This window comes from Typopeltis vanoorti, chromosome 20 (genome assembly GCF_054136105.1).
Source record: "Typopeltis vanoorti isolate ZY-2024b chromosome 20, IOZ_Tvanoo_1.0, whole genome shotgun sequence".
Taxonomy (NCBI): Eukaryota; Metazoa; Arthropoda; class Arachnida; order Uropygi; family Thelyphonidae; genus Typopeltis; species Typopeltis vanoorti.
Genome location: NC_143568.1, coordinates 18,167,630 through 18,180,839, shown reverse-complemented (window position 1 = coordinate 18,180,839; position 13,210 = coordinate 18,167,630). Strand labels below are relative to the sequence as shown.

Sequence of the window (13,210 nt, the reverse complement as noted above, 5' to 3'; positions counted from 1 at the left end):
TTCTGGTCAAATATAATTGACTCACTGCCTTTCCATGTGATGGTGATGAAGAGAATCCACTGTACACTCTTCAGAATAGCATTATTGCCTGTGGTCATGATATTTTGGTAGTTTGTTATTAGTGTTTATTACATTGGGTTTGGAATGCGTTTCCTGGCATTGTTGGTCAATGCAAATATATAATGAGTCAACTGTATTGATATATACTCCTGATTACATTCCTGTATATATTCTACCACTGTTCCTGTCACTTCTTATTTCATATAGCAATCAGTCTTTCAAATTAGTTACTCCAAACATTTAGAATGTCACCTTTATCATCTCTAATTCCTTTTACAGTACTATTTTCCTCCATTTCTAAGCATTTTCAACTTCATCGAGAACGTTGTGCCACCTTCCTTATGTTTAAATTATACTTGCCAAGAAATAATCTTCATAATGCTTTACGTTATTGTCACACCAAGAGAGGAAGAATATAGAATTCATTTAACTTGTTAATATTTTGCTGGTTTTCTCACAGCATCAAAGCACAACTATAACTGAGATAGGCACACACAGCATTAAACGTAGTGATTGAGGAAAACAATTTAAATTGTAACTAACAGCAGAAATGTCTTCACGTGGCACCCTCTGAGTCAAATAATCTACTGAAGTTAATTCAGAGAAGTCAGGCTATCAGGTCTTAAAATGATAGTCTCCCAGATCTTTAGTAAATTAATGCAGGCATGTGTGTTGAGGTTAGAGTGCTTCATAGCTGATGCCGATTCTTAAAAATGTCTATCTCGGACCTATAACGACTCTTATGTAATATAGATGATTTCCTCCCATCTGATCCAGTGTGCAGGAGTATCCAGAGCATAACCTCTGTCATGCTCTGAATGCTCCTAACTTGTAATACAGATGATTAACGGATATAATTTTCTTGTTCAAGGCAGATGTTAACTGATCTGCCAGTCTGTCCACAGTAGGCCAAACTGCAGGTACAAGGAACTTTATACACCTGGGATGTTCAAGAGTATGCAGTTGATCCTTAGAAGAATGTATGGAGGTAGCTAGCTGAATGTGAAGTGACATGAAGATCATATTTGCAAAGTATTTTTTCTTATGTACCCTTAACGTAAGAGATAGGAATGGATTTGTTGTGATCCTGTGTGTTAGGTGTCGGAAAGATGAGGGGGATGCATGCAATACTGTTTTATTTGGGCTGTAGCCATTGACTGAAAAAGGTGTTGCCAAGATTACTGAGCTCAGTTTCAAAGGCTGTCATTTGAACAAATAGCCTTGGCTCAATGAGTGAGAGTTTTTAGGTCACCATACTGTTGGGAAGGGGTGGTGTGATTAGCTATATAAATACCTTCCTGTATGAGTGGGTTTCTGTAAATGGAGAAGGATAATTGCCAGCCTGGTTGGCCGAGTGGTTAGACAGCCACTTTTCCAGCCAAAAGGCTGTGGGTTCGAATCCCACTGTAGGCATGGATGTTAGTGATTGTCTGTGAAAATACTAGTAGTGGTGATGGGCAGTAGATGGTGTAGTTGTGGTTCATTGTAGTTGGTGGAGACAGAGAGCTGTAGAGCAGATGCCCTCCCTCAATGAGTCTTTGAACTCCCTGGAGGTGTCCTATAATAGTAATAATAACGAACCATTAGGAAGTCAATTCCAGGGCATTACCAGATTAGATCATGCCCTGAGGCAAACAATTAAATATCACCCCTAATGGATTATAAGACAAAACATATAAGAAAATCTCCAATTGCTATTTTGTTTTTATTACAAAAGAAACATTAATGCAAAACGATTACATAATAATATTAATTAAATGTTTGCTCTACAGGGATATCGCACAATAAAACTATAAGCTCTTCTAAATTTAAATTATAAGCTATGTCCTCTTCTGTTGATATAGTTGCTAGACCAACCAATCTTTCTTGGGTCATTGCTGTTTGCAAATAATTTTTAATCAGATTAAGCTCGGAAAAACTTCTTTCCACACTTGCTGCGCTAACAGGAATTGTTAGCTTAGTGACGGCGCCTATCGCAATATGGCTGAACGAGCATCCTTATTAAGCCACGCCCCGAGGCAGGCTGCCTCTATGCTACACCCTGTTGATGGTACTGGTCAAGTCACTAGTGCTAAAAAAGAGAGACAATTGTTACTTTCTTTCTCTATAGTGAAGTTTATTTTAAGGTGTTGGCTGTTAAAATGTGACAAATATATCCGTATCTGGACCATGAGGCCAAACTATTGTTTTAAGTGTGACTGTTTTGAGTGCTTGGTTTTCAAAATATTACATATAGAAGTTAGCCAGAGGGAACCTATAACATTCTGCTGTTATGGGTTCCCTCTTTAATATACAAAATAAAAAAAAAATATACAAACCAACTGTTTGTATATTTTTTCCTTTCCATAGGAAATAACTGAATTATCCAGATTCTCCATACATGCAGGTTATGTCAGAAGGGAGATGTGGCTTGATAGGGTTAAAGGTCTCTGTCAAAAGGTACAAATTGTTCTCTATGAAAGTTAATTTTTTTATTAATGTTTTAAAGTGCAGAGTTTTTAATAGATGAGGGAAAATTGCCTATAAGGGAGTAAAGCAATTTGGATAAATTTTTGGTCAGTTAGTAGGTGGAGCTGTCTCTGTTGTCTACTATAGGACAAAAGAGTGTATTAGGTTTGAATCTTAGGACCCTTGTATATCCAGAATGGTTTGACATAAGATTTGAGTTTTTTGATAATTTCTTAGGACCATGTATATCCACAGTGGTTTGAATTTTTGTTTAGGAAAGAACTCAAGAATTCAGGAATCTGTTAGCAGAGCTGATTTCAGCTAGTATGGCCACTTAAACAGAATGGGAGTTGAAAGATTAGCTAAACAAGTGTTCTTTGCCAGGATGGTAGGAAAAAGATCCAGAGGATGACCAAGATGTTGAAGGACTGATACAGTAAAAAGTGCCTTAGAAGACAAATATAAGATCCAATAATATTGGAATGTTGGAAGATAACAGGCTAATCTGAAGGAAAATTGTTGATAGGAAATTTGTAATGATATAACTTTCATGTAGCACTATCATAAGATCCTGTATACATCCTCCCCAATATGTCAGGAATTTGATGAGGATTGTCATACAAATCCAATATAAATACAGCAGAAACAAAAACCATGAACTAATCGAAAACATCCCATTTTTAATCAGTGGTCCATATTAAAGAGTTTAAGAAATGCAAAAGAGACATGAATTAAATATTTTAATATTTAATAGACTGTACTTCAAGATTTGTTAATAACCGACAAAACAACTGCTAAAAAAAAAAAAGTATTATCTGTACATCCATCGCAGTGTATGACATAAACATGTATAGATGCATGCACGGCTGATGAAACTATCACTGTCTCCTTGCAATCTAAGATACAAATAATTCAGAAATTTAGCAGAGTTCGAACTGCATGGTTTCTACTATACAGTTCAAACCATGTGGCTGTAATGCAATTGTGCTGTTGACAAGATGCAGCCCTGACTGAGGTAATGCACTTTCTTCTGCTTCATGACAGCATCTTTAACTACCAGACTCTACCATGAGGTTCAAATTTTTCAGTCCTTGTTGACAACTTCACATGCCTGTTGGGCTGAATCAGTTTCCTTTAGAGGCTGCTACTGAATCTCCAAGCTTTGGTTCTTGTTTTCAGACTTACTTTTTTCTTGAATTATATTTCAGTCTACAGTTCACCTCTGAAAGCTGGTTGAGTGATTATTTTTAAAACATTCTTCCACTTTTCTTTTCAATTTGATATCCCATTTTATCATGCTTAAAACTAAATGGTGACCAGTTCCTATTTCAAATCCCTCTCTGTTCTCTTGTGTTTTGAACTAGTATGAAATATTGCCAGTAGCAATATTTAATACAACAGTATTTTTTGATAATTAATATCAAGAGTAGTAGCAGTTTCTTTAACCCTGTGGAGGTTGTGGCTGATCTGACAGCTACATGCAAATTGTTTAAATAAATATTCTTACACATATTCAGTGTGTAGGACTTGAAAGTATTGTTAAAGGTAGCGAAAGAAAAGAGTGACAGAGTTAGTATGGCGAGTCTGTTACCGCTGTACGACAGAGAGGAGTTTAGGAGGGCCATAATCGCAAATGACTTTATGCGCAGGTTATGCAGACGGTGTGGTGTGGAATTCGTGGACATGTGGAATGAGTTTGATGGGCGGAAGGATTTATACAAGATGGATGGCCTGCATTTGAATGGATTTGGTGTGCAGAGACTGGAAAAAAGTGTTGCTGAATGAAGTGAAAATGAAAATGGATGTGCAGAACCAGGTCAACTAAAACTACCAAGGAGGAGGAGGGGGGTGGAGTGGATATGCGGACATCAGTGAGACAGTTGAGTGTAAGAATGTATATAATGTACCCGAGCCAGTACTAAGGACAAGTAATCGAAATGGGATAGTTAGAATAATGCATCACGATAGGGCTGGGACAAAGGGACTTCTGCATTTCATGTATACTAATGCCAGGAGTATTAGGAACAAGAAGGAAGAATTTTTGGCCATGGTTGGCTCTTCCTGGCCACAGGTTATTGGCATTAGTGAAACATGGCTGACAGAAGATGATATAGTTAGTGGGATAGAATGTGTAGGTTATAGTGTGTTTAGGATGGACAGAGAGAATAAAATGGAGAGAATAAAACACCTAAAATAAAATCAATTTTGTTTTAGGTGTTTATCAGAACTTTTCAGCCCCCCCGTCATATTTTATCCAATTGGACTCTATTTCACACCAGACAGCCTCAAATGAATCACCTCCCTCTCAGTCTCCAAAAGTTAGATGGGGGCTAAAACAGCCTTGCCTACACCCTTTAGGGGAAATAAAAGGTGTTAACTGATTTTTTTATTTATTTAAAATAAATAAATAAACAAAGACCATTCTAAGTTTAATTGCCATTGCCAGCTGGAGAATTTTTTCTAAGCCTTTCCTTGAGTGGCTTCTGAATTAGTCTCAGTGGAAGTGATGTCAGCACTCCTCAGCGCTAAACCGCCCAAAGGTAGACTTGGAGTTCAAGTCTAGTTGCCGACTAGAGGAACTTTTACTAAGCATTTTTTGAGGAGAGAGCTAGAATTGCCGGAGAACGTGGCGGGGAATTTGAGCTATCCTGAAAAAAGTGCTTTTTAATCGATGAAGTGTGATTACTGTCGAGATTTGTGCTAAGTTGTTTTTCTGTAATACATGTGTCCTTCGGTGGTTGTTTTTGGAGTTAGTTGTTGTCGCTATATTGTATGTTTTGATTACTGAGAAGACGCGGTCGGAATCGGATGCATAACGGTGTAAGAGAAAACGAAGATAACATAAGTTTTCATTATTTAGTTTTATTTATATTTAGTATACAGTAATCCCTTGATTATTTCCCCTGCGTTCTTTAAAACAGGCGCATTAATCGAAAACGCACTAATCGAATATAATAACCTATGGGAAAAAGTATAATTCGTTCCTCAAATTTCTATTTTGAACCTTAATTTTTTTATAAAAGAATTAAGGTATGTCTCAGGGCCTAGTTAAACGAAAACCATGAAGCTGAAAGACAACAAAACATATTCAGAATATAAATTTTATTATTCTACTTCTTAACAAAGAATTGAGCTAACGTAGTTTGGCCGGTATTTTGTTTATTTTTATTCATACAACCGACGGTATGGCCCTATTGCCTCTTCTACTCTGCAAATTTTACTGCTTCTCTCTTCATTGGGGGTCAGCCTCCAAGCATTGCTGCTTACAAACTTCGATTGTACGAAAAATATTTTCAAATTGTTTCTGTAAAATCTCTTTTGGCTGACTATCAGTAGTTACATTTTCTTCATATTCTTTGGGATCTTCCCGTTGTGCATCTAAATTTAGCCAATCGGAATCACTCAATTCTTCATAATGAGATTTAATTAACTCTTGGACGTTATCATCGAAGGGGAGAAAGAAATGATGGACGTACAGATTGGTCGCCAACAAGCGAAATCACGTGCTTTTTTGATAAAATTTCCTAACTGTTATACAAGCAAAATAGTTACCACTTTAAAAACTGCAATGATCATAAAAGAGAAGTTAATTTTCCGACGTGTAATAATAAACAACTCATCCCAGAAGACGGATTGATTACCCTATTATCGGAATGGATTCTCCTTTTTCTGACATGCGCAGAAGTGTCGAAGGGTCTCAAATATGTGGGCGTACTGCAGACGACATAACTTTTGGAGGTAAAAATTTGGAACACAGGATGCATAGTGCACATGGAAGTACTTTTAAATATTTTAAATCGGTAACTAAAGTATTTCTTTCTAGTGAGTGATTTTTTGAAATAGTTAGCCATAAAAATGCATAAATAGCAAATTTTTAAAATCTGTACCATTTACTTTTAAGATGTATATAGGCGCACTAATCGAATTTTAGTGGGGCACTAATTGAATTTTGGTATCGAAAAAAAAATGACGCAATAATCGAAAACGCACTAATCGAGGACGCATTAATCGAGGGATTACTTTACTTAAATGTTTTGTTTGTATTTTGTTTGTACTTTTATTTATATATTGAATAGTTATACCTATAGTTATTTTCCTTCATACATATTTAGCGTTTAGTTGTAATAGTTCCTCGCCACCATTTTGAATAATTGCGGCTGTGGCAGCTAAAATTGCAAATGGCGTATCACCAAGTCCACCCCTATTTAACGACTCCATTTTGCGTGATATAATACGGGATTTTGTGCATGTGGAACTTGTGGAATGTATGCGTCACGGCGGTTGTATATGTGGCAGGTGAGAGAAGGGGAAATACGTATATACGCAAAATGCAGGCAATGGGAGGAACTTGGTGCATTAGAGATGACTATAACTGACCTCGTTTAGTCAAAGGTGGGAGATTCTCCACATAGAGAGATGAGTGGTATGAGTGGTATGAGTTAGAATGGTGAGTCTGTTGCCGCGGTATGACAGAGAGGAGTTTAGAAGGAGGGCCATAATCGCAAATGACATTATGCACAGGTTATGCAGATGGTGTGGTGTGGAATGAGTTTGATGGGCGAAAGGACTTATACAAGATGGATGGCCTGCATTTGAATGGATTTGGTGTGCGAAGACTGGAAAAAGTGTTGCTGAATGAAGTGAAAATGGATGTGCAGAACCAGGGAAACTAGAACTACCAAGGATGGGGGGGGAGTGGATATGCAGACATCAGTGAGACAGTTGAGTGTAAAAATGTATATAATGTACCTGAGCCAGCACTAAGGACAAAAAATGGGAATGGGACATTTAGAATAATGCATCAAGATAGGGGTGGGACAAAGGGATCACTGCATTTCATGTATACTAATGCCAGGAGTATTAGGAACAAGAAGGAAGAATTCTTGGCCTTGATTGGCTCTTCCTGGCCACAGGTTATTGGCATTAGTGAAACATGGCTGACAGAAGATGATATAGTTAGTGGGATAGAATGTGTAGGTTATAGTGTGTTTAGGAGGGACAGAGAGAATAAAATGGGGAAGAGGAGTGTTATTGATGATAGCTGATGAACTGCATCCAAGGAGAATAGAAGTTGTATTGCAGGATAGTGAAAAGAGCTCATTTGAGGCTATTTGGTGTGAGATTGAGACTGGCAAAACAATATATGCAGTTGGGTGCTGCTATAGAATAGGTGATGGAATAGATGGTGGAGATAGTATGCATAAACAAATTGATGAAATGAGTGGAAGGAGGGTAATTATTATGGGGGATTTCAACTATGGTAACATTGATTGGAAGGAGGAGAGGACACATGTGAGGAAGGAAATGGATTTTATTCAATTATTCAGGGATAACTATCTGAGACAGCATGTAATTGAAAATACTAGGGGTTTGAGAGTGCTTGACCTGGTAATAGCATCTGAGAATTTGACTGTAATGAATATGACCATGTTGCCACCTATTGGTTGAGAGTGATCATAAGGTCTTGACCTGGGAGGTGGCTAAAGGTGTGGAATATTCGATTAAGACAGGGTATATGTGGAATTACTGTGCTGGCAAGTATGACAAACTTAGGAGATTGCTTGGTTCAGTGCCATGGCATGTAAAACTGCAAGGGCTGAATGTCGATAGAGCATGGGAAGTGGTCAAAGAGCATTTACAGGAGGTTATGGCCGATTGTATACCTAGGGTCCAAATAGTAAAACAAGTTGGGGTTAAATGGATGAATGACACCATTAAGCTTGAGCTGCAAAAAAAGAAACAACTGTGGAGGGAATTTAAAGAGAAAGGTGACCTGCAGGCACATGAGCGGTATAAAGCGCAGGCCAGAAGGGTAATGAGTGTGGTAAAAAAAAAAAAAAAAAACCAAAGGTGGGTGGTTGATGGAGAGATATCAGAGAGTAGTTTATTCAGGAGTAGAGTCCAAAAGACGGCCTGTGACTGGTGGTGTGCTGCAGAGTTCTGTTCTTGGACCACTGCTGTTTAATTTGTTCATTAACGATATAGGGAAGGATCTAAGAGGAACAGTTCATTTGTTCGCTGATGATGCAAAGTTCGGTAGGGCAATAGCGAATGCAGATGATGTCAAAATCTTGCAGGATGATTTGGATAGATTGGAGTTCTGGGCTAAGGAGAATGGGTGTCAATTTAATGTGACAAAATGTAAGCTTATGCATTTTGGGGTGAAAAGATTAGCAGCAGTATACCACATTGGTGGAACTGTACTCCAGGAGATCGATGAGGCCAGGCACTTGGGAGTGTTGGTGGATAGGGAGATGAAGTTTAGGGGACACATTGCACAAGTGGCTAAATCAGCTCATCAACTCATTTGGTTGTTGAAAAATACTTTGACGAGCAGAGACAAGCAAGTTATTGTTCCTCTGTACCGAGCCTTGTTAAGACCTCATCTCGACTACTGTGCCCAGATTTGGTCACCTAGGTTTCTTCTTGATGGGAAGGAGGTGGAGAGGATCCATTGGCGAGTAACCAAGATGATAGCAGGTCTATGGAATGAACCTTATGAGAACAGGTTGAAGATTTGTGGGTTGCAGAATTTGGTTGATAGGCAGAAAAGGGGAGATATGATTCAGACATTTAAATTGCTAAAGGGTTTCTATAGGATTAATTTAGAGGATATTTTTGAGATCAGGACTGGTGGTGGGAGAACTAGGGGACAACATCTATGGAAGCTGGGCAAGAGTGTGGTTAGCAAGGGTGTTAGAGCTAGGTTCTTTGCTTTTAGAGTGATAAATGAGTGGAATAAGCTGCCAGAGTCTGTTATGGTGCTATGACAGTGAGTTATTTCAAGGCAAGGTATGATAGATACTGTGAGAATGTCATATAGTTGTGTGAACATGATGTTTAGGGCCTCCCTCGATGAGTCTGAGGACTCCCTGGAGTTGCCTGTAATAATAATAATAGCTTGAAGGTCATGACTACCTGTGCATGCATATATTGCAAATGATATTCCACAACTTTTTTTGCCATCAGTTTGATTTAACACGTGTTATGTAGAGGTGTGTGATATTTGACAGTAAATTGTATCTGAGAGATACCGCCAACTCTGATGTCAGTACAGTATTGGTTTAGTTTTTTTTTTATTTATTTATTTACTGTTGAAAATGTCTGAAAAAATATGTGTATATCGATTGGATAATCCATCAGATGTTGAAGAGATTCAGCGAATCTTACTCAAGTCTGATGATGAGAATGATAGTCGCATGTGAAAGTGATTTAGAAGATGATGATGATTATGTGAAATTTCTTTTCAGAAGATTCGAACAAGATATTTATAGTGAAGAAAGTGAAGATGAATTAGACATGAAGAGTATTTTCTTGGAAAGGATAAAGAATCAAAATGGAAGAAATATCCAATAAGAAGAAATTAGAAGACAGCTGCAGAATATTTTTTGTCAACTTCTGTTAGTTCTGCCAAATGCAAAAAAAAAAAAAATGCCAAGATAGAATTTGAAACTTGGAATTGCTTTATCACAGATGATATTTTAGATCTAATCTTATTATATACAAATAAATACATTGATTCTATTTCTAACCAGTATTCAAGATGCTAAACGAATAGACAAAACAGAATTGTAAGCATTTTTAGGCCTCTTATATCTAGCTTGTTTACATTGCAACAATTGGCTAAATTTTTATTCTTTATATATCTTTCGTCAATAATTTCTAGATTGTAACTGAAAATAAATAAACCATCCATGTACTATATTTCAGTATTTTTTTATCGCATTTTAGTACATACTAGTAATGAATGTATCTCTCAGATACACGTGACCTAAGCTGCAATTATTTTGACTGCAACCTCCACAGGGTTAAGAAAGCTTCATGAAAATTCTTGTTTTTCTCCAACTAAATTTTGATACATCTTTATGTTGAAATATAGTGTTAGTGATGACTAATACATATCCTCAGTAAAAATTAACATACTTAGCTTTGCTCCTTGTTCTAAATTTTGTGAATTATTTCCATATATCTGTTGATATGTGTGTATGTATTCTTTTAGTGAAGAATAATATGCAAAACAGTATATAAGAAATAGTATTCTATGTGCAGTAATATGGCATAGCTAATATATTAATAGTTATTTACTTTTTAAGTGATTGTACTTTTGTGTGGGAAGGATATGGAGATGGAAAATGACATAAAAGTGCACATGTATCATTTTTCTGTTTTAAAATCTCATTAAAATTCACTTGTAATAAAGATTTTTATACAACTTAAGTAATATATTTTTCTAATTTTTTTAAAGCTTTTACACCTGTTGATTACCCAGAACCTTACTACTCTTAGTGGCTGTGCGACTAAAGTTTTATTTGCAATGTTAGAAGAGGTTGCCTGGCAAGGTATGGTAATTACATGTTCACTACAACATTCAGTTAATATAAACAGTAATATAGAGTAAATGTTCCACATTTACTCTAAATTATTGAGGCATGTATTCAACATGTTTCTCTTGATGCTTGTGTATCATTTTACCCCTAGCTTCATACAAAACAAATGTTTTCTAAAGGTACAAAATAAATGATTATGCACAATCTACATTTTTTTTATTTATTTATTTATTTATTTATTTATTTTTTTTTTGACAAATAGAAAACTTAGTTTAATGAAGTTTTAGAATAAAATAACTTTAATTAGAATAAGCATTTCAGTGTCTGGGTTTCTGTATTGAAGTTAATATCAAAAACAAAAAGCTGAAGAAGAAAATTAAGTTATTTTGTATACTTTATATAATGCCAAAGGAACAAACTTCATTTTCATATCTTAAAATATCCATAAGCCCATTTAAATTTAGTTTCAGATATGCTGATCTGAAGTAAATGTCTAATTTTTTACTGAAAAACCCCTCAAAATATTTTTTTCAGGCAACTGTTGAATTAATTACAATATTATGTGATGAAACAAAGGTTGTCAAGAAAACAAACATAAATGCTAACTTTTAACGGTTAGCATTTATTTTTGTTCTCCCAATTACTCAAATGAGTAATTGAAATGATAAATATAAATTCAAATACAGGAAACCCTCGTTTAATGTGTGCTGAGCAAATACAATAAACAATAGGAAGAATTATAATTCATCCATCAGTTATCATAAATTTGAAAAAAAAAATACGTAAGCTATATTAGAGGATAAAATCATCAATTAACAAAAATCAGTTGCTTAAATTTTTATTTGTCTAAACATTTGATTGCAATACTTTTTACAAAAAAAAAAAATTATGTAAAGATGCTGAATACTGCTTGACTTTCATCTTCTTCAGTCTGGCTTGATTTTTAAAACGGTGAGATCATCCTAAACTCACAATAAAGCTTTCACATTCCTCTTGAAATTTGGTCTCTTTCAATCATGTAAAAATATTGAGAGCTTTTGCCTGAATATTCCTTGTACTATAAGAGGTACTCTTTTTTGGTTACAATCCTCAATCTAGAGTGATATAAGATGTTCCATCTTGATCATTAAATGGCTTCTATTTCAGGTAATCTGCATGCTTAAAGAAGCAGTAGCAACTTTTCCTTGTTCTTTGTATTGTTTGCTCTTATTTAATTTAATATAGTCCAAACTGTAGACTCACTGTATTCCAGGTCTCGCACAATCATTGTATTACTAGCGCCACTTTCGTGTCTCTTAATGACTTCTAGCTTTTCCTCTAACGTAATTACTTTTCTTAGGTAAAGTGAAGCTATGAGTTGGGGAGGGGGGGGGGGTGCTTTCCACCCTTATTACTAATGTCAGAAGAATCAGTAATAAGGGTTGGAATTTTTCTATTGGTTAGTTCCACATCTTCAAAAATTGTCATCAGTGAGGTTTGGTTGACAAAGGGTAATATGAGAGTAGAACATAAATGGTATGTTTATGTTCTACTTAATGGAAATAATTTTATAATAGATAGTTTGCTAAAATGAACTTTGTTTATAGTGGTATTGTCGACGAAACTTCGTTCAGTAATAAATTTGTAATAATGATGATGCAGGCATACATCAGCAAATTAGCTCATTGAGTACAAATGAATGATTATTATCAGAATACTTCAATACCCCATTAGGGCATAAATTGGAATGAGAAAAAGACATGGGGATGAAATTTATGCAGCTGCTAAGAAATAATTGCCTGAAACATGCTAGAGCACAAGGTTTGAGAGATCAGTCTGGTGATAGCAAGATTTGCTCATAAACAAGGCAGCCACTTAGCCTTTAATGAGTGAGGGATTGTGGAATGTTGTTGACCTGAGAAGCTAAATAGATGGAATTGCCAATTAAAAAGCATGTGCGGAACTACAGAGCAAGCGATCATGAAAAACTTAGAGATGACATGGAACAATGCTGTGACATTAACTGCCAAGGATGTTGCCCTTGACCATAGAAAATGGCCAAAGGTGTTTGAGGAATATATCTGATCACATACCTGAGGTCATGATGAAAATGCATGCAGAAGTTAAATGGATGAGTAGCATTATTAAGTCTGAGATATTTAAAAAAAGAAAAAAAAATGGATGGAATATAAAGAAAAGCTCATAGGCAGTACAAAGCACTGGGAAGAAAGGTGTCAAGCATGGTAAGGAAGGCAAAATCAGATTATGAGAAGCAAGTAGTCATGCTGGATAAAGAAAATTACGAAGCATTCTTTCACTCTGTGCAAGTAAAAGTAAGAGCTGGTTGTAGAACAGGTGATGAAGCAGAAAGGAACATCGAATTGTTGAGGGATCAC

General features: G+C 36.0%; 1 protein-coding gene across 1 annotated transcript in view; it reads left to right on the top strand.

The window, feature by feature from the left end:
• The window catches only part of LOC150095261 (F-box only protein 32), a 357,698-nt gene that overhangs the window by 222,432 nt on the left and 122,056 nt on the right, over window positions 1–13,210 (top strand). The window contains exon 5 of the mRNA XM_090409832.1: window positions 10,754–10,847. Within this exon, the coding sequence (XP_090265958.1) occupies window positions 10,754–10,847 (94 nt within the window). The remainder of the gene's footprint in view (window positions 1–10,753; window positions 10,848–13,210) is intronic.